At 41.7% G+C, this 26,339-nt stretch overlaps 1 protein-coding gene across 2 annotated transcripts in view; it reads left to right on the forward strand.

Moving 5' to 3' along the window:
• Nucleotides 1-26,339, forward strand: part of SYNPR (synaptoporin) — a 288,928-nt gene that overhangs the window by 142,779 nt on the left and 119,810 nt on the right. The window contains exon 1 of one of the 2 annotated variants that reach the window (XM_060109605.1): nt 7,034-7,329. The exons of the other annotated variant lie outside the window; for it this stretch is intronic. Coding sequence (XP_059965588.1) covers nt 7,306-7,329 — 24 coding nt within the window. The 5' untranslated portion in view covers nt 7,034-7,305. Of the gene's footprint in view, nt 1-7,033; nt 7,330-26,339 lie in introns of those variants that run through there. 2 annotated transcript variants of the gene reach the window in all.

Raw genomic sequence — 26,339 nt, forward strand, 5'->3', positions numbered from 1 at the left:
TCAGGCAGGGACTATTATTTATCTTTTTCACCACTGAATCCACTGAACTTATTAGCACACGCCTGACATATAGCACTCATTCCATGAACAATTGCTGAACTGAAATTTTAGACTAATGAATGACTGTCCTTTCATTGTGGGAGAATAACAAAGTTCTCGTGGATTTGAGGATTGTTCTTCCCTATTGAAAACATGAGCCCCGAGTAGGCTTTAGCTGTGATATATAAAACCTGAGTCCCGGGCTTCCCTGGTGGCGCAGTGGTTGGGAGTCCGCCTGCCGGTGCAGGGGACGCAGGTTCGTGCCCTGGTCTGGGAGGATCCCACGTGCTGCGGAGCGGCTGGGCCCGTGAGCCATGGCCGCTGGGCCTGCGCGTCCGGACGCCGGAGCCTGTGCTCCGCAACGGGAGAGCCACAGCAGTGAGAGGCCCGCGTACCACAAAAAAAAAAAAAAAAAAAAAAACCCGAGTCCCCTTTTCTCCAGAGTTAGTTTTTCTGAGATCTCTGGAGAGTTTCTGAAGGTACTCAATCCCTCCATTGGCTTGAAATATTTAATTAGAGCAGGAATGAAAGCAGAAATTACCCAGCTTATAATAGTTCTGAAGTTATTGCCTGTGGTCCAGGAGATCATGGATGGATATTGGGGAATCCCTAGACTGCCGTCCATGAAGTATCAGAAGGAAGCAACTCTCCAAAGTCCTGCTCTCTAGACCAAGTAGATGGACCCATGTATATACTATGAATATTCAGAAATGTCAACATTCAAAACCATTTTCAACAAATACTTATTTACTTTAAGCCTTATGCCTCAGTGTCCTTCGTATAACTCCCTCATAGTTGAGGAAAATATGTTAAGTCTTTCTGAACAAGGTATGGGCTGTCCTTTTCTTTCTAAAACCTGACAATCTCTTCCCTCTAAAGGAGAAATGAAACAGCCAGGCATCATCTCTATAAAGCAAACAGAACCTGGCAAAGAGTATCACTATCAAGAGTATAACTGTCCCCACCTTGTTAGATGCTGTGCGTTTGCTCTGTACTTACACTCTGCATGCAGTAATTTACAAGTACTCGATCTTATAGGTGATGGCGAGTGAAAAGACTCTACATGGAGTAAGGGACAGAACTGGAACCCAGATCCACCTGTTTGTGTAGTCAGGCTCCAGGTGGGAAAGAGCTGGCACACTCATACTGGGTGATTAAGGGGAGTTTTTTTTTTTTTTTTTTTAAGGGGAGAGGACTTATTAAAAAGGAGTAGGAAAGACTTAAGTAAAGCAAAAAGGGATGGTGCCCATGCAGCACCTTAAGGATAGCAACTGAGACGAGCTGTTCCCCCCCAGGCCCAAAGGGTCAAGTGAAGCGGGGGAGGAGAGACAGAGAGACAGAAAGAGAGACAAAGTGTGTGGAGAAGGCAACTTTACAGAACTTGTGGCCTTTGCTAGAGGGACGGACCCCACTTAGAAACCCATCAGGAGGGACCGAGAGAATAAGTACCCAGGCTTCAGTCTCCTCTTGGCTTCAGACCTCCTGGCATTACTTCCCATTGGCTGTGCCTGCACTGGGATGCCTCAGGAGACGGGAGCTCATTCATGTGGTCCAGTTAGGTCAGCCTGGGATGCAGAGTGGCGGGGAAAGGGGAGCTGGAGGGACAAATAGAAGCTGTGCAGCACAGTGTGTGCCCAAAAGGTCGTCGTGCACTTCACCATATCCTACCCGCCAATCCTTCTGTCCTCCTGCATTCAGCAAATCATCTTTGCTTGACTGCTCTGTGTCAGCCACTTTGCTTTGGAGGGTACAGAGATGGATAAGGTATGATCCTGCTTAGACTCACAGTTCTCAGAGAATTTGTCAAACATTTTTCACTTGCTGCAGTTTTTTTTTGGTTTTTGTTTTAAATTTTATCATTTTTTTATTGAAGTATAGTTGATTTACAATGTTTAAGGTCTACAGTAAAAAGTGATTCAGTTATATATATATATTCTTATGCAGATTCTTTTCCATTATAGGTTATTATAAGATATTGACTATAGCTCCCTGTGCTCTACAGTAGGTCCTCGTTGGCTATCTAGTTTATATATAGTTGTATATGTTCATCCCAAACTCCTAATTCATCCCTCCCCCCCCTTTCTCCTTTGGTAAGCATAGTTTGTTTTCTCTGTCTGCTTCATTTGCTATGTTCGTTATCATTTGTCTCCCTTGTCCTCCTAGTCAGGGCTGTGTTTCCACCCCAGTACCCAAACACTCTTCAAACCTTGTTCCAGTATATTTCTTAGTTTCTCTTGTTTCCACAAACTTCTTCTCTGTGTTCAGCTTCTGTTTGCCAGCCTTGAACTCTCCTGAGGAAAGCTAATAACCTAATAAATGTTCAAATTTTATTGATATTACTTTATCTCATTAGGTTTTTGAAAAAAAGACAGAGTTGGAGGAAAACACTCTTTCTCCCTCCAAAGAAATAAATAACAAGAGGTCTAGAAAGTTCTGCCCTGACCCTATTTACCAGTCCATGTCAGAATAAATGGCCTTTTATTCCTGCCAGGAGCTGTTTGCAATCAGAGTAAGGAAGGCACCATTAAAGATTTCAAGGTTGTTCCATAAGTAGATTAAATATAAGTGCTCTCATTACTATAGCTTGAAAGAGTTGAAATTGTTTTGGGAGCAAAATGGAAGAAACCTAGGTAATGCCCTCAGTCATTTATTAGTGTGGCCAGAGTAGTCTTCTTGTCTTGGATTACCTTCCTCCCCCTGCAGCAATGGAGGGAGAGGTCCTCATGGCGCTGCAATTTTCCTTTCAGTGTTTGCTAACTGCTTAGAAAGCTAGACCTCCCACCGTCTCAACCTGAAGCAGACAGGCCTGAAAGGACCCCGTGTGAGAAGCCAGATATTTGGAAACAGAAGCTGTAAGGGAAAGGAGCTGTTGCATTTACCAGGAGGTGTGTCTCCCAAAGGGGAGACAAGCATTTCGGTTTAGAAAAAAAATTCATTTGAAGTTGTCTGAAGGCCACGGTCCGTGGAAAGATCAGAGTTGAAGATCTGACCATATTGGAAATTAGCGTTGCCGATGATGTTTTCTGAGAATCACAGAGTATTTTCATTTAACCTTCTCTGTAAGCACCCAACTCAGAGAACACTGTACTATTTTTAATAGTCTGATAATGGGTACATGTTATTTTGAAGACAGCAGTGACAACGCCAGTATCACTTTTTCCAAACAGGAGCCATCAACAACGGCATACTGCTTTATTCCTGTCAGTTCCAATGGCATGTTACAGTGGTAGCCGACTATCTGAACTGTCTGCTAGAATGGAAGTCCGGACAGTATAAAAGGCTGGCGGACAAGGCTATTTGCTCTCTGATGACAGACTTACAGTCAAGTGTTCAAATATCCAAATATCTGTGTGGGCCTAGATAAACTGAACCCGGGGCACCCAAGCTTCTAGAGAACACCTGATCCATATGGTTTCCAAAAGGAGCTCTCCACTGTCTTTGACACGGCCTCCACTTAAATCAACATGATACAGAAATCTGCAACCTTTCAAGAAGGTTCCCCGAATGAGGAAGTACAAACAGTCTGTGTCCATCAATATGAGTCAGTCAATCACCTTTGTTCACCTGTGCTGCATTTCAAGTCTAAGGTCTTTTGAGAAGCAGGTTTCTTTTCCTGTCTCAAGCCTAACTTGTTCTCATGTTGATTGATTGATTCATTCATGGGACGTTAAGCATCTACTAAGTGCCAAGCATTCTCTTAGACACTGAGGATACAGTGTTATGCAAAACAAACAGACGTCCTACTTCCCCAGAAGTTATCTCCTAGTGAAAGAAGTTAATTAAACAGACAAGTAAACAAGAACAAAAAGGCAATAAGAGGTACAGAAAACCCACATCACACACACACACACACACACACACACCCACCACCACCACCACCACCACCACCACAATACAAGGTAACATGAAAGAGAGTGACCGGGGAGAGAGAGAGTGTTTTTAGGTCTGGTGGTCAGGGAAGAAGGACCCTCTAAAGAGTGGACAATAGAACTAAGGATCCAGTGACAAAGGAAGAGAGCAGGCAAAGATCTGAGGAAAGAATGTTCCAGGCAGAAGAAATAGCGAGTGCAAAGGTATAAAAGGCTAGTGTGGCTGAAGAGTAGGGAGGCAGACGGTTGGAATTAGATTAAAAACAAAAAGGCAGATGGGAGCGGGGTCACATAAGGCTTTGGAGACACAGTAAAGAGTTTGAGTTTTACGTGCAACCTACTGGATGACGACAGAAATATTTTTTCTCAGACGAGTGATATGATCTAATTTATATTCTAAATCGCTCAGTCTGGATAATGTATAGAGCATGCTTTATCGGGATAAGAGTGAAGGCAGGGAGGTCTGCAGGGCGTCTATCACAGTGGCCCAGGTGAGAGATGAAGGGAGGGAGGGGGTGGCGGGGAGCCGGAGAGAATGTTGACGCTTTATCTGGAACAAAATAGGAGGCAGGAAGAGCAGACCCCAGCAGCAGAATAGAATCCTACCTTTAGTCTTAGAACCTTATCTGGTCAAAGTTGATCCCACAAGCCCTTTAGAGATCACTCAGTGGAAACCCTTCCATTTAACCTGAGAAAACCTGAAAGATGGACAAATGAAGGGACACGCCCAGGGTCACTAAGCAGGCCACTGGCAATCCCAAGACTGAGCCTCACACCTCCTGTCTTCCAGGGGCTTGAATAAGGTCAAGTCCACACAGAATGCAGCAGACCCCGGGCGGGGCCTGTGGCAGCTTGGTAGGCCCCCTTTCTACAGTTGGGCCTCCCAGTCTCTGTGGTGTGAATCCAAGCAGTGGGAAGCGCTGTGGAATTATGCCAGGGTCCGTGAAGCCATATGTGGATCATGCACAGCCTGGAGGCTGAATAAATAAAAATGTAAATGCCGCAATGTGACATCTAGAACAGAGAAGTTAATGGCTTGGCGCCTGGCATCCAACTGAGTTCCAATGTTAGCTTTACCCACTGTTGACTGTGTGCCTTTGGATAAGTTACTTAACTCTTTGGGTCTTGGTTTCCTCTTCAGTAAACTGGAATGAAAATCATAACTTTTCTTGGTTCTGTGCGGCCCACACAGGATAACACACTTATACAAACAAACAAAAAACTTAGACTGGTACCTGACACAGACAAATATTCAAGAAATGTTTGGCATCATTATATGGAATTCAAAATTCTTTTACTGGAAATGGGGCTCTTAATATTCAAAACCCTGATAAAAGTGACTCACTCTCCACCCTGAAGAAACTGTTAAGAGTGCTTCTGCCCTACAGGTGCATGGCTGGAACTGCATCACTTTAACTCGGCTCTAACACTGCAGGTCACCAGCCGCCTGGCCCGAACTGTGGCCTTTAGCACAGGGACCCAATTCCTTCAGTCAGTCTTTCATTCATTTATTCCACAAATGCCTACTGAGAGCTCATGGAACTGCCTGGTGGTTCTCAGCCTTTTTTTTTTTTTTTTTCTTGCTTCAACTGGGTTCATTTGCTCAATTTACTCCCCTGAGTAACTTCTCTCCATGAAATGCAGTGATCTTTCAACTGGCAGGTGAGGAGTGGCAGTGGGGAGAGTGGAGATGAGAGTGTGGGGGGAATGAGATTCCAACCAGAATTGCAAAGGGACCACCTACAGGTTGAAACTTTCAAGAGTCTACTGGAGGGTGATGTGTGAGGAACAGGCACATCACAGGAGGGGGAGGAGGAAACAGACGGCTGCAGGATGCTGAGCCCAGGTTGTACGTGCATTGAAAGCCTTAGCCATTTTTCATCTGTTCCCCTCCCCTCCACCAGCAGCATTATGAGGTGTTAGTGTGCCCATTTCACAGAAGACAAACTGAGACTCGGAGACCTTAAGGTACTTCCCAAGTCACATGACGAGTCAGTGGAAGGCTGGGGCTGGAACCCGGGTGGCCTGACTCCTCATCAGGTTTGGTTTGTTTGTTTGGTCCCCGACGTCCTTGAGTTGTTACCGTGTGTTTGGAGGGGGAGAGGGAGGAGGGAGATGTGATGGTAATGACTGCTGTTGCCGTGCTGGTGTGTGTGTGAGACAGAGACAGAGAGAGGGACCCAAAGAAACACTCAGGACAGAGTCCGAATTAACAACCACCAATAAAAAGGCTGGCCAGCCGAGGTGAGTTTCCGTCAGGCCATCACCGACCACACAAAAGATAAAGCAGAGACACCTGGGCCATCCTAACACTATTCCTGTCCCGAGTGGGCTCCTGATGGGGAATGTGAAGGGAAGAGGCATGCGGGTTTCTTCCTCCTTTGCTGTGGTGTAGACCTCAGAGAGAAGGGGTCCTCAGGAAGCCACCGTGCGGAGAGTGTCTCACCTGTGGGCACCCTGTCCGTGAATTCAGTGCCAATCCCTCTAAACCGCGCTGCCGCAGGATGCTATGCTTTCGGCCCCTTGAACTTGTCAAGCTCATCTCCCTCCTAGAGAGGCCCATTTGTAGACAAAGCAGACCCAGGTCACACTGAAACCTCTGAAACCTTTTCGATTTTCAGATTTGGCTGCGGAGACTTTAAGTCACACTCCTGGGACGAGTAAGCCACCGAGTCCCTTCGTCCCTTCCCCAGCTGCCAGAGCCCGAAAAGCCTGTCTTCAGGTACCATCACCTTAGTGATTATTTATGGGTGGTGTATGAATCTCCCAAATGGGCATCAGGCATCGCATCCAGGCATTTTCATAAAAACGAGGGCAATTTTTTCTAAGCAAACGTATACACATCTCCTTAATCTATGCAAATCTATTCATAAGGATTTTCTAAAACCACCACTTCCCCCACGCACCCTGGACACACAAATTCCCAGCTCCTTTTGATTTCCCAGTTTGTTTTTAAGCACTGGGTGGAGGGAGGAGAGGGCTCGCAGATTCAAGGGGGAGATGGTACTCCCTGGATGATGCAGCTGGCTTGCTCACAGCAGCCGGTCCTGCCCTTGCAGTTGGGAGCAAACAGCCAAGTGTGGGATGGTAACCACCTCCCAAAAAGCAGGCAGCCTTTCACCAGAGGGAAGTATCAGGTTGCTGTACTTCGGCTGTGGGTTGCCACTGTCTAATAATATGACCGTTTTGCCATCTCTCTGCAAATAAGGCAGAAGCTGCTACCTGATTGGTATAACATCTCACTTACCCTCCTCATTGATTTTCTTGTTCTCCTCCTTTGCTTCATAAAAAGAGGGACCAGTGGCTCGTGCTGTGGACAGAGAAGCTTGATTTTTAGTATGAGAGAGCCTCTATTTTCTTTCAGGAGAGGGAAGTTGGATTATCAATTCTTTTGTAAATGTGTATGGTGATATTTGCTCCGGTAAGTTTATATCTCTCTTGATTTGCAGCTGGCTGGGGGTGGGGTGTGTGTGTGTGTGTGTGCGTGTGTGTGTGTGTGTTTGCATAGATTTAGACTGTACAGTCACTTATCTTTCCAAATATCATTTTCTGAAATCTTTAGGGATAATGTCTTTTTTTTTCTTACTTTGCTTGCTCGTATTCATCTGTTTAAGCCAAAGAGCTCTGCTGTATGATAGTGTGATGCTTACCTTAGTTGTTGAAGGATGCGCTGGGTTTCTCTGAACATAGTAAGGAAACTATTTAAGCAAACTTACATTTGGCTTCATAAAAATGTCATGTCATTCTGCCTCCCACCGGGAGTGTTTAATGACTTAAGTATGTTCATTGTGCCATAATCTGCATATCATTTTAATTAAGTTTCTTCCTCAATGTCAGAGCAAGAATTTTGTAAACTCCATAAATGGCTACCAAATACCTTGTGCTGTGCCAAGAAGGGGTGTGCTAATTTCATGAGGCCTTAAGCCAGGGTAGAATAGATGAGATGAGTTTCCTCTAGGATGAGGTACATGCACCTTTAAAAGAACTGAATTTATGAAAAGTGTTCAGATCATTAAAGTACATCTCTAGAATTCCGTGAAAAGATTTAATCACAAGTGGCTGTTGCTTCTCTTCTGTCTTTGCACTGTGTGTTTGTGCCACCGTCTGTCAGATGCCCAGCCCTGGCTCTCATGTTTCTGTATCTGATGCTGATCAAGAGAAAAGTTGCTGTTATTCAATTCAAACTAGTGCCATACCGTGATCTGCTCACCACTGCTAGTTATGTTTTTTAAAGGCATTACCTGGTTAACTGCTTTTTTTCTATCTGTTTTTCTAGAGAGTGTTAGAGGATCTGAATTCTTTGTTGTTAATTCAGAAGTCTGAGAGAAGGTCTGTCAATATAATTACCCTAGAGAGAGATGATTGGATGATTAAATAATTGCTCTAATGGAAATAAACTGAGGTTCTCATCTTCTCTTTTTGTTACACAATCAACAAATCTGCATAGTCTTTTTCATGGTGAAATGGATTAGAGAATATATTTATAATGAAAGTTAAAGGCACCACTGAATAAGAAGCAAGAGGGGGTCTGACTAGCTACTCTTCAGAGATTTTGAAAGTAAAGTTAGGAATGTCGTGTGTGCCTAGACCTCTTAGGCATAGAATTCTTTTCCGGAAGAGGAATGACTCAGATCCTGAAGTAATCTAGGGGCAGCTCATGGAAACACTAGTGTCTGGGAATCTAGGAATGTGGTCCCCACGTCTGCTTCTTTTGGGCATTCTGCCCCTCACACACCCTTTGCAAGCTGGAATAGAACTACTCATTCTGACAAACAGAATTCTGAATTTTGGTTAATTGAGTTCAGCCTCAAAAATCCTCCAGTAAAAATTTAAAAAAAATAAGACTACATTTAAAGGATTCATTTGAATGTATAGTAATAAACTATTATACATTTTTTAAAAATCTTCTAAACCCATATGAACTTACATTGCCTCTTACTGGTCACAAGAAGCACGTTCCTTATAACAGCCTTAGATGCCATAAACCCTCACGAGCACCAAGTGTTCCTTAGTTGGTAGTTTGTTGAAAAAAGAAAACTTCTATCCTTGGGCTGTTGGTATTTACCGCTAAGGAAACTCAACAGCACTGAACATCTGTCTTTATCTCCCCAAACACCCACTCCCCCAACATCCCTTAATACTTTTGTCATCTTTCTCTTTACATGGCTGTCATTAACAGGTTATGTACAAAGTCTCTAGCTGTAAACGGAGTTGATCATCCTCTGAAGCTGTTCAGTAACCGAAATGAATGCAGATCTGGGCGGGGGTGGGGGGCACCCTGCAGGTGAAAGTATCTGTCTTGTCCTGCGGGCTGCCAGTTTACAAAAACTGTTAGGGCTCCCAGCAGGCTCGTACCCACTGATATAGGAAGGACAGTGGGGCATCTGTATCTTGGAGAGGTCAAGACCTTTTGTGTGATTTAGGATGAACGTGCCTGGTCTTGAAAGCATCCCTTTGGAAAAGTCCAGAATGCCATTACCCCCAAAACTGTTGTAATCTCTTCAAAGGAATAAAAATCTGTGCCACGTAGGGGAGAATAACAAAGGGAATTTTGATTTCACGATGAGACCACTTATTCTTTTTAGCAAGATGAGGAATGCAGTCGTCGTTTCCATTTAGTAAGTACCTACTGTATGCCTGGCACTGTGCTAAGCATTTTACGTGGCTTGTTTCCTTGAATCTTCACAGCTATCCCAGGAGGGAGATTTACAGATAAATCCCCGTTTTACAGATAAAAAAACGGAGACAGAGGCAAGTGTGCCATTCGTTTGTGGCAACACGGTGATAATGATGAAACTCAGAGCCAGACAGGCTCATTCCAGAGTCAAGCTCTTCATCTCTCCCCTCAGCCAGGGTTTCACTTCATCAGTACAATCTACAACCAACTCCTAGCCTGCAGCGACTTGCAGGGTGTACCATAACACACCATATTTTTTTTTACACCATATTTTCATTAGTGCTTTTCCCCCTTCTGAAGCTACATAGCCTCCTTCTTCTCAGGCTCTGCTTTTGTGACTCCAAGCTAATTATGTGTTTGTAACTAGAGAGTGTGCGTTGTATTTCCGCTCAACTATAAAGATGTGGATCTCACAAGAGGGAGCCAGTCCAGGGAGAGCTATATGCAGAAGTGGCTGAATTAAGGTAGCTTTTTTAAATTGATCACAAGAAATCCATCCCTTTGGTTTTCAATCTTTCGAACATAGAGTCAAAATTAAGATGTGATGATAACACACATATCAGTACCTCAAGGTATCTGGTTTATCACTGATGCAAAATATAAAAAGCAGTTGCTACTGAATTGATGTATTTGTGGAGACTTTGTAGAATTCTCACCTTTTTTTTTTACTCACCCCCAGCATGAGTTTCTTGCACCTTGTGGCCAGCTGGAAAGCACTGACGTGGCCCTTCAGGTAGAATATTGCAAAGCGCCTATACCACCTGGGTAATTAAAAAATGAAAACAGCTGCCGATAAGCATGCTGTGAAGTGTGACAAAGTTGAAATTCAGAGGCCCCAGATACATTCTTTTGCACCTGAGCACTGAACTCTCCATTTGAAATCCATTTAAGCCAATAAAATTCAACTGGATCTTTTAGGAGGAAAATGCAACTGAGTAGAATCAATATGTTTGACATTTCTCCTCCACTGGCAGTTTTCGGACTAGAAACAGGGCACACCCGTCATGAGGTGAGCCTGTGAAATGCTGCATTTTCTTCCCTCAGTGAGAGAGAAAGGATTGTGAGTGATGAAACTGTTACTAGAAGAGAGAACCTAGCTTAGGACACTTTTGCTCTATTTCACCCCAAACCAGAGGGATCTAAAAACACAAATGAACAAACAAACCAACAAAAACAACCCATCCCAAATTGGGAGCATTAAGAGTCCAGTTTTGAAGTGTTGACACAATATTGACTTCTTGGTGTGGTCTGCTGCATCTAATAGTGATAGCTTTTGAATTACTCCTGGTGTAGAGTAAATGAAAGAGATCAGAGTGCAGTACTCAGGAAGATGTGTTTCCAAAATGATAGTCATTTTTGTCAGAGGTAAAACTTAGTGACCTCTTTTTCTTGCTCTTAAAAAATAATAATTGGATGGTTTAATCAGAGAGTGTGGTATTAGAGCCAGTCAGGATAAAGAAATTTAAATCAATCTGCGTTTTCCACCAGCATTTATGAGAGGTTTAAATATATTAACAGTCATCAAATGAGCACTTTTACTTTAAAGAAATATGTTGTACTCATCCACAGCGTTCATGAAATATAGGCTTATCCCTTAAAACTAAGCTTAGAGACAATTTTATAAAGCATATCATATGTCAGTCTCCATCTACAAGATAGAGCTTTCTTCCGAGAGGAGACCAAATCCAAAATAAATCACAGTAGAGATTGTCTTTCATCTTACCTACATTTTCTTCTGCCTTCTCTTTGGCTGTGGATGTGTGTACTTAATCAAGTTGATCCTTAAGAGCTTAAAAATGATCTATTGAGTATGCAGGAATAGCATGTGGTGTTAAGACATAATGAGCATGGAACGAGGCTTGAATTTGTCATCAAACATTCTAAGCTGGTGTACAAACAGAGCTGGTGGTCCTGTTCCATCCTTGTCTAAGAAGATGGAATCAGGGAGGATTTTGAGCCTGAAAGGAACACATGAGGCATTCAATCCTCTAGAAGAGGCTCTTGGTCATGGGTGTGCCTTTAAATGTTTAAAGTTTAGGGATGAGTTGAAAATAGAAGCACCTCAGTCACTTTACTCTGCAGACTAATGGATCTGCATAATTAATATATTTTACAGTGATCATTTTTGAACAGATTCAAGCCAAAAGTCTTAATGGAAAATGGTTCCTGGGTAACTTCAGACGCATTCCACTATGGTTTCTGGAAAGCTTATTCCCAGCACAGGGCAATCAGTTCACTGTGGAGCTTTGGGTTGGCCAAATGTAAGGGGGTAATCATTTCATTAGAGTTTTTGGGGGGAACTGGTAGGTTGGGGGTAAAAAGCTTCTGTTGATAGTACCCATGTGACTTCTTTAGCCCTGCTTGCAGAATCTTTAAATTCTCCCAAATTACCACACATTGTCTCTGTGTAGGCTTTCTGGCAAAGATATGACAAATATTTTAGACTTGTTTTATTTCTGGTAAAAAAAAAATGGCTTTAAGAACATTTGTGCCCAATATAGATTATTACTTGAGGACTTTTCAAGTCACCACAGTGACATCTACCTCTCAATGATGAACCCATATATCTTTATCTAGCTTTGGATAAGGGAAGAAACGGAATATAATTTTTCAAAGCCTATGACATTCAATTTGCCTTCCTATGAAATTGAATGGTTGAGACCAAAAAATAATTTTTTTTAACTGGGGGCAGATTTGAGGGAAGGCTTGGAGTGTTGACTTCACCAGGCTATTCTTGCATTCAGCAAATATTTAAGGATGCTTACCAAGTGCCAGGTACCATGCTAGGCTTCGGAGATGCCGTGATGAACAGATAGACATAATATCTGTGCTCCCAGAAGTAAATGCCTTCATCTTCCTTTTTCTCATCTAAACCTAGTTTCTTTTTCATGGCTCAGGATGTGTCTTTTTAAAAACATAATTGAGCCGTTCTAGTAAGACAGTTGCAGGAAATATGTGCTTTTGGTCCTGTCTGTTTATGCTCAGTGAAGGAATCCATTTCCTTCAGAGAGTGAATCCATTTATTTACTGATGTGATTATTCATCTGGCTGAAATGGAGTGGTCTGAAGGTGGGGAGCCAGGGGAAGTCTTGTAGTTGTGCCTTCTAAGCATTATTTATCGCTGCAAGGCATCCTCAGATTTGATACGCTATTCTCACTCTTGCCCGATGTTGGGAGGAGGAAAGAGGGATGAAGCTACAACAGGACAGAAAAGTAAAGAAGCTAGAAGAGTAGACAGAGAGGGTGCCTCGAGGAAATAAGACTTGCACTGGCAGTATGAATTAGTTCTAACTGGCATTATCAGGTTCTCTGTGGGTGTTCATTTATTCAGAATATATATATATATATATATATATATATATATATATATATATATATATATATATATATATATATATATATATGGTGTCCACTTTGTGCCAAGTGCAGCACTAGGTGCTAGAACACAGGAATAAATACGGTATGCTAGTTTCGGAACTCAAGCAACTTCTAGTAGGCCTGGATTTCTCAACTTCAACACTATTAACATTTTGGCCCACATAATTCATTGATGTGGGGCTGTTATAAGCATTACAGGGTGTTTTGCAGCATCCCTTGCCTCTACCCACTAGATGTCAGTAGCCAAATGCCCCGCCAACCCACCAAGTTGTAAGAACCAAAATTATCTCCAGACAATGCCAAATAATCCCTAGTTAAAACCTTGCAAGAAACTGAGTAATAACCAACAGCTTTGACCGACTCTTCCCTTAGCATGTCTACTTCTCTGACTTTCAGATACACTGCTGCATAGTTAACTCCAGGATTTTTTAGTGGTTTTCCCCAAATATTCTGTACAACTTGTCTAACAAAGACAAGTAAGGCATCTCTAAGTCTTTTTTTTTTTTACTATTATATCCCTTCTGTATAACACCCTACCATGTTCATTTGCCTTACATTTTGTCTCATTTGATTCCAGAAATCAACAAATGAGGCAATAGGAAAATATTATAACCTTTTAACAGATGAATAAATGGACATTTAAAATTGTTATATGCCCAAATTCTTGCAACTAATAGTGGATAGAGCTTAGATTCATACTCAGATGTCCTGACACAAAAATCCAGTGTATTTCTACAGAGTTATAAAACTTAATGAGAAAACCAAGGTAAGTATTTTTAAAGCACACTCTCTCTTTGAGGCTGTACTGGAAATAATAGCAATGTAGCCGTGCATGGAGGTCCACAGGCTTGGCTCCTTACTAAGTATTTGTTAACTGGGTGGTTTTGCACTCTTAGTGCAAACAGCAAATATCAGCATCCGTTCTTCATTCCCATCCTCAGTAGTTCAAGGAATGTGGAGTGATACATCACAAAAACCACAGGAAGCTCTAGAGATCAGTCCAGCAGAGTGGATGGGGCATGGGCTTTTAAGTCAGATGTACCCACTGTATGAGTCAGCATCCCAGCAGGAAGAGATGACATCCTCAAACCATCTGACCTCTTGCCAGTGACAGTAAAACATTAAACCTTAATTTCTTTAAGTCAGAAAATTGAAGCCCTGAAAGGTGAGTTGCATTTCTCCAGGCCTTATGGTGAAATCAGTACAGAAGGATGATAAAAGCAGAGCTCAGTGTACTTCCAGTCCAATGAGCTGAAGAATCATTTCAAATGGAGAAAGGCCAGTTTATGGATCTGGCACATACCAGAAATGTATGTGTTCTGGGTTATCACCAGAAGTCTGAGCGCCTGAGATCGGACCCTAGATTTTGAATTGGGTACACCCAAGAATCTTTGGGGTTAGTTTAACCATATTTCAGCCTCATTAGAGGCTACAGGAGACATTGAGCTCCTGGATGGATCTTAAAAGAGTTGTGGACACGAATCTGGAACACATTAAAGACAGGTAGTAATTTGCAGTGGTGCTCATCACATGTACTCCTGAGCTTGGATAGATGCAGGGCTTTCCCAGAAGAAGGCCTCCAACTGTACCTGGGCCCACATCCTTCATCATCTGATGAATTTTTAAAAGGTATCTGTCACTATTGAGACCCTTATGGCTTTTGCCAAGATAAGAGTCATTCCAAGCATATTGCTCTGGCAGAATGCCCATCAAGAAAGCTATCTTCTGCCTGCATTGTCTTAAAGAACTGAACTTAGAATGAGAGGAAATAGATCCAGATCCTGGCTCTGCCACTCATGGTCTTAGACAATTCATTAGTCTTCTCTGGGCCACAGTCTCTACATCTGTAAAATGGAAATAATGGGTCCCCTCCCCAGAGTTCTGGAGAGGATCGCTCTCATAAATGATATGAGAAAACCCTTTTGAGACCACGTGGGCCTAGACAATTGTATCATTATGTCCTTCCCTCTGTAATCAAAGTTCATTCTGCTGTCAATTTTCACTTGGTGCCCTTGGTGTGTGCATGAGGTGAGGGGGAGTGTTTCCCCAGTCTACCAAGAAAATGACTGCAGTTGTGGGATGGGTCTAAAGTAGTCTATCAGTGGTTTGATGGGTAATTCTATCTCAAGCAGAGATTTATGTCCATATTATAAATTGCAGAGACAGAGTATCTTCACTGAAGAATAACTATAATAAAACCAAATGCAGTATGGATAAAGCAATTCCCTGTGATCAGCTCAGCTCAGGGAATGCTTCTGTGTTTCCCTTTCAACTTCCTCGGAAGCCTTTCCCTGCCATCTGTCCAGGCATAATCCATTCCTTATGGGGGGTTGACATGATCTCTGACCTAATATTGTGTGACCTTAACCCTCTTCTCTCTCCACCTGAGAGAGCTCCTCAGGGGAATTGACAAATCCCAATTTTTTCCTCCCTAAGGATCAAAGCTCAGGGAAAGCCTCCTGCTGCCCACCCTGAGTTTCTCATTAGCCCCTGATGTAGGAAATTCAAAGGTTTCTCATTTCTCATATTTTATTTACCTCAAAGCATCTCCTGACACATTTGATCCGAAAACCTGGTTAGCTGGCATTTTTTCCAGGAGCGTTATCTCCTGGAAGCCCTCTCCCAGTCTCCTTCCCTCAACTCACCTCTTTCCTCTGAGTGGTATTTATAAATTCCTCATCCTCTGAGGAGTTTGGAAGACATCGCCTCCAACCCTCCCCCAGACCAGTTTCCCAATATGCTTGCCTTCTCTCTCTCCCACTGCCTCTACACTGTAGGAGAGTGTTTCTCAAGGCTTTTATTTTCCCCTGTGGATCTCTTCAGGAAGGCAAGCATGTTTTCTCAATCATTCACTCATTCCTTTGTTCACACACTCATTCATTTATGTTTCTACTATATATTTATTGAGCAGCAACTGTGTGCTAGGCACAGTGTTAAGATGTAGGATACAGAGGTGACTAAAACAGATGTAGTCCCTACTCTGCTAAGAGCTGCAGTCTAATGAGGGAAGTGGCAATTTAAAAATCCCTCAAAAGTGACTTAATTATCATTGTAGTAAGGGCTAAAAATAAAAGCTAAGCCATCTTGGGTACTAATTATGTGACAGGCACAGCTCCAAGTGTTTCGTGCATATTAATTCATTTAATCCTCATAATAACTCTTTGAGGGGGTTTGAAGAGGGAAGGATTAGAGCTCATAAAATCCTGAAAGGCTTGGACTCCTTTCCTAAGTCTAGGAATATTGGAATGAGGGTCACACAACCTGATGCTAAGAGTTCGCGTAGCTGACGTTTAGACAGCACTTACTGTTTACCAGGCACTGTGCTCTGCATCTCACACAGTCTGCAACTTCCCAACAGCATCCTGAGGGATTGCTATTAGTATTTCCAAGGTGGGGAAAAGGAGATGTAGAGAGCCTGAGCCGCTTGTCCAAGGTCACAAGGTCACACATTTTATGAGTGGTGATTCTGAGACTATAGCTTAGGTGTGTTTGACCCCAAGCCTGGGCTCTTAAACACGATGATAACCTGTGAAAAAGCTGATTAGGACATTCCTCATTTGGTTCATATTCTGGAAAATACTCTAGAATGGGGACAGAGAGGGTTATGTTAATGTGCATCTGAGTAAGAAATACAGTGATCCTTCTTGGAGTAAATCGGAGCTTGTGGGACCAGGAGTGTTGTGTCCTTACATATGCTTAATCCTTAAGCATATTCCAAGGGGGACAACCAGCTGCTTCTACAACTTCCAATTCAAAGCATGGACTGAGGACCGGCAGCACTGGCGTCGCCTGGGAGCTTTGCTAGAAATGCAGACTCTCCAGTTACACCCCAGACCTACTGAGTACTGAAACCCACATTTAGGTGATCTCCATATGGTTCACATGCACAGTTAAATTTCACAAGCTCAGCTCTAGAACAAGTTAAGAGACTGGGCTTTCAGCTTTCAGCTCTGGTTGTGATGCTAACTGGCCAGTTGTTTGATTCCCCCCAGATTTTCTTTGCTCTGTGTCTTCAGTGGGGATGACTTTAACCCTCCTCGTGGATGGGATCATGGGTCATCCCATGGAAGAGCCTGGAGCTGTTGGAGAGGAAGGTTCTATAGAAGCTCTGAGTCTCTCTTTTATCTCCAGAATTGTTTTTGCTACTGTGGTCCGTAGACCGCCTATATCAGAATCACCTGGGGAATTCATTTAAGATGATGCTTAGATTAAAAGTAGACTTCTCAGAACAGCAGTAAATGCCAAAATACATAGTGTAACGATGTCTTCAAACACCAGGAGAAAATCACTGTCAGATTAGCATTGAATATCCTTCCTAAGGTTTTTATCCAGAACAAGGATGCAGTAAAGACATTATCAGATTACATGAAATCACATTTAATTTTTACATTTAATTAACCCTCTTTGGGGAGGAACTACCTCTGTGGAATGATCCATCCAGACCTTGGTTTCAGATTCTGGTTCCCATTCCCCACTAGCTATGTGATTGTTTTTTTTCTTTCTTTCTGCGGTACGCGGGCCTCTCACTTTTGTGGCCTCTCCCGTTGCGGAGCATGGGCTCCGGACGCGCAGGCTCAGCGGCCATGGCTCACGGGCCCAGCCGCTCCGCGGCATGTGGGATCTTCCCGGACCGGGGCACGAACCCGTCTCCCTGAATCGGCAGGTGGACTCTCAACCACTGCGCCACCAGGGAAACCCGACTCTACCTCTTTTTTTTTTTTTTTTTTTTTTTTTTTGCGGCACGCGGGCCTCTCACTGCTGTGGCCTCTCCCGCTACGGAGCACAGGCTCCGGACGCGCAGGCTCAGCGGCCATGGCTCACGGGCCCAGCCGCTCCGCGACATGTGGGATCTTCCTGGACCGGGGCACGAACCCGCATCCCCTGCATCGGCAGGCGGACTCTCAACCACTGCGCCACCAGGGAAGCCCCCGACTCTACCTCTTGATGGGAGTAGCTGCAAAGAATTTCACCCATTTTTGCAACCTATCCAGTACTCTACTATGATTTCTCTAGTTCCAAGCTCTAGGAACACGCTGCTTTCCCTCATTCAAAAACATTGTCCTTGGCACCTCGCTTGCCCATCAACATCCAACTGAACACTAAATCCTGTCACTTTTGCCTCCGGAATATCCCTTCATCTGTCTAGTTCTCTCCATCTCCACTCTCACCTCTCTCGCATTCCCTTGCTCTCTTGCAACTTCCCATAAAAGGTCTCAGCGATTTTTACTCTTCTGCCCACCCACATCATCCTCCAAGCATTCTCCACATAGTGACAAGAGCAATCATTTCTCAATTCAAGGCTGCTCATCCAGCTCCCCTGCTTAATAAATTTTCAGTGTTAGGTTAGAGGTCAGTATCTTTAATGGAAGCCATAGACCCTGTGGCATCCAGCCCCTGCCTGCTGCTCCAGATCACGCCCTCCCATCGTGCCCCTACTGACCTGCTTCATCCAGATCAGCTCCTCAAATGCTCCATCTTCCCACAGAGCCTTTGCATGTTCCGTTCCCTCTGCCCACCCTGAGTACCTTTCATCATCTACTTTTATACATCCTTCAGTCACCTCAGATTCTTTTGGGGGTGATTTAATTGATGTTCACTCTTCCATCAAGCTATAAGATCCTTGAAGACAGGAAGCCTCTGTTTTTGCCCTTCAGTGCATTTACTGAAGATAGCGGTGTCTGGGGCATGTTAAACACTCAATAAATAGTATATATTTGAAGGAGAAAATGAGTGAATGAATGAATGAATAAATGAATGGTCGTGTATGTTCTAGCCCTATGCTCATGCATAAATATGCAAGAGATGCAGTTTCTGCCTTTAAGCATTTATATTCTTATTAGGAGAGGAAGGTATGTAAATTATAAAGTATGAAGGGTCCAATAGAAGCTTAAAGACAGAGGGGTCAATTTTCCCTTGTGGTGGAGGGAAGGAAGGACAGGGAATGTGTGTTAGTTTCCCATGGCCACAATTACCACAAAGTTTGTGACAAGACAGTGGAAGTTTATCTTAGAGTTCTGGAGGTGAGAAATCTTAAAATCAAGGTGTCATTGGGGCTGCATTCCTTCTGGAGGCTCTAGGGGAGAATTATTTTTCTTTGCTTTTTTCCAATTTCTAGAAGCCTCCTGCATTCCTTGTGGCCCCTTCTTCTAGCTTCAAAACTGGTAGCCTGGGTCAGACACCTTTAAATTCGCTCTCTCTCTCCCTCTCTCACCTCTCCTTCTGTCATGACATCTTCTTCTCTGACTCTGACCTGTCTCCCTCTTATAAGGACCCTTGTGCCTGCATTGAGCCCACCCAGATAATCCAGCATAATCTCCCCATCTCAGTGTCCTTAACTTAATTACATTTGCCAAGTCCCTTTTACTGTGTAAGATAATTACATGTTAGGAGATTAGTACGTGGATATCCTTGGTGGGGGGGGTCATTATTCTGTCTACCACTAAGTTACAAAGGAGTGATATAAGGATAGCTTCATGGAGAAAGTGGCACTTGGACTGAGTCTTTAAACACAAAGATGATGAAGGCACTCACATAGGTGAGGGCTTATATGCAAAGAATGGCTAATAATCTGGCGGGGTGGGCCGTAAGTAATTTGTTGTTCACAGAAAATAATGAGAGGTGAGGCCAGAGAGGGCGGGAGGGAGGGACCCGAAGACCGAAGGCCTTGCGTGCCATGCTAAGGAAGCCACACTTGATCTGGTAGGCAGTGGAGGACCATTCAATGGTGATAAGTGGAAAAGGGAAGCAAGGTAGTTAAACTTGGATTCTGGAAAGGTGGCCCTTGCAGCAGAATGGAGCCTGGATGTCCTGGGGCAAGGTTGAAGGCAGGTACAGCTGAGAGGAGACCACACCATTACTCTGGGCCAGTGGTGATGGTGGCCTGGGTCAAAGAAGTAGCAAGTGAATAGAGAAGCTCTGATCAATATTAAGAATGCAGAACCAACAAAGCCAGGGGACTGTTTGAAGGAATGAGGTGAAGGAGGACTCTCAGGTTTTTGACTTGGATGATGGGACAGAAGGAGGTACCATGAGCTTAGATGGAGCATATCTCAAAGGAGGCTGTTCTCGTGGGTTCTAGGAGCCACCTGCAAGGGAACACAGCCTTAAGTACTCATTAAGCCCAGAGTCTTTATGCCATACCAGGTAAATGGGTTTGTTATTTCATTTCCAATGTTTCATTGAACTTGTAGCATTAAGAAATGAGAACACTGTAGTAATCATAACCATTAAAGAGATCAGCTTCCTATGAAGCCAGCTCTACATTACCCAGCTCTTTCTACTTCCCTCTGGCGTTTGTCAACCATTTCTTCCCAGGGAATATAAACACATCAACCAATAATAGCCAAGTGCAGCAGCTTCCTCCTTTTACTTGAGCAAGTCTGACACCTTCTTACATCTTTGTTCTGGCCTTTTCCTGGGCTTGTGTCAAAATATCGCTTCTAATCCTCTCCCCACAGACCACTGGTTCTCTTAGGATTCTGGATTCCATCCCAGCATCTGCCAGATGCAATGGTAAGGCTCAGTGAGATCAAAAGAGGGCCGCTCTTCTAGTTCTACTTACTTCTTTCCAGACTCTTTTACTTTAACCACTTCTGGTGGACCCCCTACCCACCCTCGCACCACGTACTTTGATATAAACTTGTGGGTCCTGCCCTGTTTGGAGGGAGATAAGGGATGTATTTCCATTAGTTCAAAAAATTACTATGAAATGCCTGCTATGAGCTAAGTATTACGTTTACCCTGATGACAGTTCTGACATGCTGCTCTTTATTTACCTTCATCAAAGAACTTGGGCTCTACTATTGTATCCTACTTTTTAGCTTCCTGCTGTGTGTATCTGACAGGTCCTGGAGGCGTGCTCTGGGTGTACTTGCACGAATTGAGGAGATTATTTAATTTACAGACATGATGAGAGCACTTCTGCAATATGGGGGATGTGAAGATAACCAAGAGATGGTCCCTGCCCTCAGAGGGCTTCCAACCAAGCAAGGCAAATAGCATAATGACATCATGCCCTTTTGTAATTCTTGCTTCATTTTTAGTTCATTTCTTTCCACCTCTTCAGTAGGTATTTGAGCTTTTTTCCCCTAGTTCCTCAAATTCCTAATCTCCTCCTTCACTTCCATTCATTATTTGATTTCACTTATCCATCCACTAAGAAAATTAAGATCCTTTCACATAGGACCCCTCAATTTCCCTCCTTTCCAACTCAACATGATTCCCTGGAGCCCCATCCAGTGACTACTTCTCGTTCTTTAGAGGAAGAATTATCCCTCACATTCATTAAGTGCATTTTTATTGGACATCAACTATTTGCAAGACAGTTCCCACTTACATTTCTGTTCCCACATCTTCCAGTTTTCTCTAGCCCATGCAAATCTCTTCTTTTAGAATTGTGTCACTTTTTTTTGTTTTGTTTTGCAGAATCATCTTTGAGTCCCATGAACAAATAAAATGATTCAATGATGGTATTTTAACCTTGCTAGATGTGTTAAAAAGTGGTTTAAGTTTAACTTGGGAGCCAGAAGCTAAGATGTTTAGAAAAGGTCAATCTGTCCACAGTCACTAGATGGCTACATATTTGCAGGCTCTTCTGCAGTGCTGGAGTTGGGATAATATTTATGTCTGTGCTTATGGGTATGGTCTATATGAACTCCACTTAACAACATTAGTACTCAGAAACTAAAGCCAATCTGTTAAATATTAAGTAAGTTGCTATATTTTTTTATCTCTTGAATTTAATCAATAGAAAGACATTACTGAGTGATGGTGGGAATTTTTGTCTTATTGTCTAAGAAATAATGTCCTTTACATAGAATGTATAGTCCTTTAGGCTATGGTGATCTTTCATCTCATTAAAACATAGTGAGAAAAGGCTGCTCTCTCATAATGAGGCAGAACTAAATGGGTTCTTGGAACAATCAATAAAAGATTATTAAGAAAGAAAATTTGTGTTAAAGAGAATATGTTTTCCTCTAAGTCCTGCAGTATTATAATAAAACAGAATGAGCCTTCCTTACTTTAAAAAGTGATCCTCTCAGGATGTGGATGGACCTAGAGACTGTCATACAGAGTGAAGTAAGTCAGAAAGAGAAAAACAAATATCATATATTAACGCATATATGTGGAATCTGAAAAAATTGGTGTAGACGATCTTATTTACAAAGCAAAAATAAGAGACACAGAGGTAGAGATCAAACGTATGGATACCAAGGGGGAAAGGGGGGGTGGGATGAATTGGGAGATTGGGATTGACATATATACACTATTGATACCACGTATAAAATAGATAACTAATGAGAACATTAGTATATAGCACAGGGAACTCTACTCAGTGCTCTGTGGTGACCTAAATGGGAAGGAAATCCAAAAAAGAGGGGATATATGTATACGTATAGCTGATTCACTTTGCTATACAGTAGAAACTAACACAACACTATAAAGCAACTATACTCCAATAAAAAAATTTTTTTTAAAAAGTGATCCTCTCGGAAATTTTAAGATTATTCTTGAATATCCTTAAACAAAAAATCTTGAAAACTGTTCACATACATATTAAATTTAAAAAACTATTCAATTTTGACTACACATGGACATGTATATCTAGATTGGTTTATAATATGATCTCAAATTTGTAAAAACTTTTAATAATGGAAGATTTCAAGCATATAAAAAACACAGAATAATATAATGAGCCTCTGTTTCCTTATCGTTCCAGCAATAATCAACTCATAGCTAACATTATTCCTTTTATACTCCCCAAGCATTAGATCATTTCTTCTGTAATAAATTGGTGTGTATCTCTCAAAGGTACTGAAAACAAAAACACTACAATACCATTTCACATGTCTTAAAAATGAGCAATAATTCAGTTGTCATCAAATATCTATAAATTTCCAAATATCTCTCTTAATCTCATGACTTTTTTTTTTAAGTTTTCTGAAACCTGGAGTTTTGATATATCTATTAGACCTTTTCATGCATAAGCTCTTCTCTCTCAGGCTCCTCTTCTGTGTCATTATTCATACAGTTTAATAGTTTATTGTTGTTATTCTTGAACAAACAAGGTATTTACACCTGGAGAGTTTCTCGGCATCTGGATTTTGCTGATTTCACCCTTGTGATGTCATTTTACACGTACCTCTCTCTCTCTCCTGCATTTTTTTTGTAAATTGGCAGTTGGACATAGAGACTTGATCAAATTCAGGTTTTGGGGGGTTTTTTTTGCAAAGAATACCTCAAAATTGGTAAGATCTTCTTCCATTAGAGGCACATAATATCTGGCTGTCTCTCTTTTTGTGTTATCAGTCATCAGTGCTTAGATTAATTTGTTAAGCGTTGTGTCTTAGGTTGGGCTGCCATAACAAAGTACCAAAGACTGGGTGGCTTAAAAATTAGAAATTTATTTCTCACAGTTCTGGAGGCTGACAAGTCCAAGTTTAACATGCTTGCAAGGCAGATTTCATTCTGAGGCCTCTTCTCTTGACTTGTAAGTGGCTGCCACCTTGCTGTGTGCTCCTTTCCTTGGTCAGTACACACAGGGAGAGATACAGGGAAAGGGAGCAAGCCCTGGTGTTTCTTCTTTTAAGAGCACTAATCCTTTCTCTTTCTGACTTACTTTACTTAGTATGATAATCTCTAGTTGTAGACAAATACCGTATGATATCACTTATACGTGGAATCTAAAATATGGCACAAATGAACCTATCTACAAAACAGAAACATACAGACATAGAGTTCAGACTTTTGGTTGCCGTAAGGGAGGGCGGGAGGGAGAGGGATGGACTGGGAGTTTGGGGTTGCTAGATGCAAACTATTACATTTAGAATGGACATACAACAAGGTCCTAATGTATAGCACAGGGAACTATGTTCAATATCCTGTTATAAACTGTAATGCAAAAGAATATAAAAAAAGAATGTCTATATGTGTATAACTGAGTCACTTTGCTGTACAGCAGAGATTGGCACCACATTGCAAATCAACTATACGTCAATAAAAATAATAATAATAATAAAAGAACACTAATCCTATGGCATTGGGGCCCACCCTTAACTTCATTTAACCTGAATTACTTCCTTAGAGGCATCATCCCCAAATACAGCCACAGTGGGGGTTAGGGATTCAACATATGCATTAGGGTAGAGGCACAAATATTCAGTCCATAACAGGTTGCAAAATGGTGATATTCTAATTCTTTGTCATTATTAGGTGAATAGTTCTATGAAGGCAAACTTCTTCTCTACTATTAGGTCACATACTGGTAGCATTCTTAAAGAAAAGGCAGGATAAATGATTGATGCTTCCCTTTCATTTACGAGTTTTTTAGTTCACTAGTATCCTCTAACAGTGACCAATTAGATTTTTATGATTAATTGTTCCTTTTAGTATAGTTATGACCTCATGGATTCAAACTCTCTTTCTCTATCTGTGTGGTCTTGGATGAGTCACTTAACCCCTCAATGCCATGGTTTACCCAGCTCTGAAATGGGGGTGATGATGATACCTACCTCACAGAGGTATGAGATTTTAATGAGATAATGTCTGTAAAGCACATTACAGTCATTAAAGACAAGTGTATTGCTGGACACAAGTAGAAGCTCCCTAAATAGTAGCAGCAGTTGTGTTGTTATGATTAGAATTATAATTAGAAAATATTACTTTAAAATATACTTCAAACTGTTCCTCCAGAACTTCTACTCTAGTATTTTGGGTATTTTTCAAATGAATAAATGCTACCTTTTAACTGCCTATGTCAGACTTGCTTCTTTTCCATTACATAATCAAAATAATACATGGTAGCAAGTGCCCTGTTATTCCAGAGGTGATTTGATGACTATGCATTATGTTTGGGAGGTTCAGACATTGATTCCCAGGTCAAGAATCAGAACAATCAGAACTTCACAAATATCTTGAAGTATGAACAGTAGAGAGATGCAACTTGCCAGTGAGGTGTGTGCAAAGCAAGTAGAATGTAGAAAGGCCTCCGAATCTCTCTACATAGTTATTTGCATGTTTTAAAATTCTTCTGACAATAAATGGTTTTATGACTCATTCTGGGTTTCTGCCTCTTAGTTCATGAGCTTAAATATGATGGCTGTTCATATTCCTGGCTTATAGTTGATAAGCCCTGGATTTTATTTATTTATAATATAGCCACAAGCATAAAAATGGCTAAACAAGCAGAAAAAATCAGCTCCTTCTGTTCTTTTCATGGGACCCTGTGCTTGTGTTTCGTTAAAGTGAAGCTGCATTTAAGACAAAATATTATTGTTTTAATTTTTTTAAAGGAGAGCAAATGACAGAAACTTCTCTGTTTAATGAGCCATACAGTCTAATGAAAAGAATTAATTAAATGTGGCCAGTTTGTTATGGATCCATATTTTTCCCCCAAATAATCCTATGTTATTCTAATTTGCTTTATGGATAAATATAACTCTGTTTCATGAAATGTTCGAATTTTAAAGAAGACACATGAAATACACCGAATTCATCCAGAATAGAATCCCAACCTGACTTTTACTTTCTATTTAGAGACATGGTAACTAAAGCCTGCTCTTTATAAAAAGAAAATGGGGTTAAAGGATTGTGACTTTAGTTTTTAAAAAATTCTAAACATTCTACATTATCATGAAAACATAGCTTCTAGCAAGGAATAGTTCATGCCAGCATATTCCATACATGCTATTAAATTACAGAACAATGGCTGTGTTCCATGCGTTTATCTTACTCTAATTTTCCTATCAAGCAAAAGTGTGCAGTTAAGATATCTATCAATGATTTTCTTCAGTGATCTAACGTCAAATTTCTCCAGAAAAATGTCAAGTTCAAAACCACTACAATAGGCAAGAAATTAATTCATAAGACTCTTAAGTCAGGTGTCAGAGAAATGGTTTCAGTTCTCGGTGAGAAGTTCTGTGGAATTTTTATTTTTTCTTGTTATTCCGTTATGACGGATATGAGAGAATGGGAGTGGAGTCCTTTAAAAACAATGACCATCACTAAATCTGACAAAGGTAAGTTACACTTCTACTCAACTAAAGATTGACACATTCTTAAGCATATATTCCCATGGTATATTTTGAAATAGTCTTACCTTGATTGTAAACAGTGACTTTGCCAAAGTATTTTAATAAATGAGCAAGTCAAAAATGTGATTCCATTTACACTCTCTATAAATGTAAATAATTTTTAAACTTTTTTTGTTGAGTGAAAGATTCTTTAAATTCTATAGTGCTTTACAGTTTTCAGAAGTTTCACTCACATGATTTCATATAATCCCATAATAACCCTTTCCCCCCCATTCTTATATTGTCCCTCCCCCAAATGTAAATAATTTGAAGTCATTATGAATTCTGAAAGGGAGTGGGTTTTCT

Source organism: Mesoplodon densirostris, chromosome 10 (assembly GCF_025265405.1).
Source record: "Mesoplodon densirostris isolate mMesDen1 chromosome 10, mMesDen1 primary haplotype, whole genome shotgun sequence".
Classification (NCBI taxonomy): domain Eukaryota; kingdom Metazoa; phylum Chordata; class Mammalia; order Artiodactyla; family Ziphiidae; genus Mesoplodon; species Mesoplodon densirostris.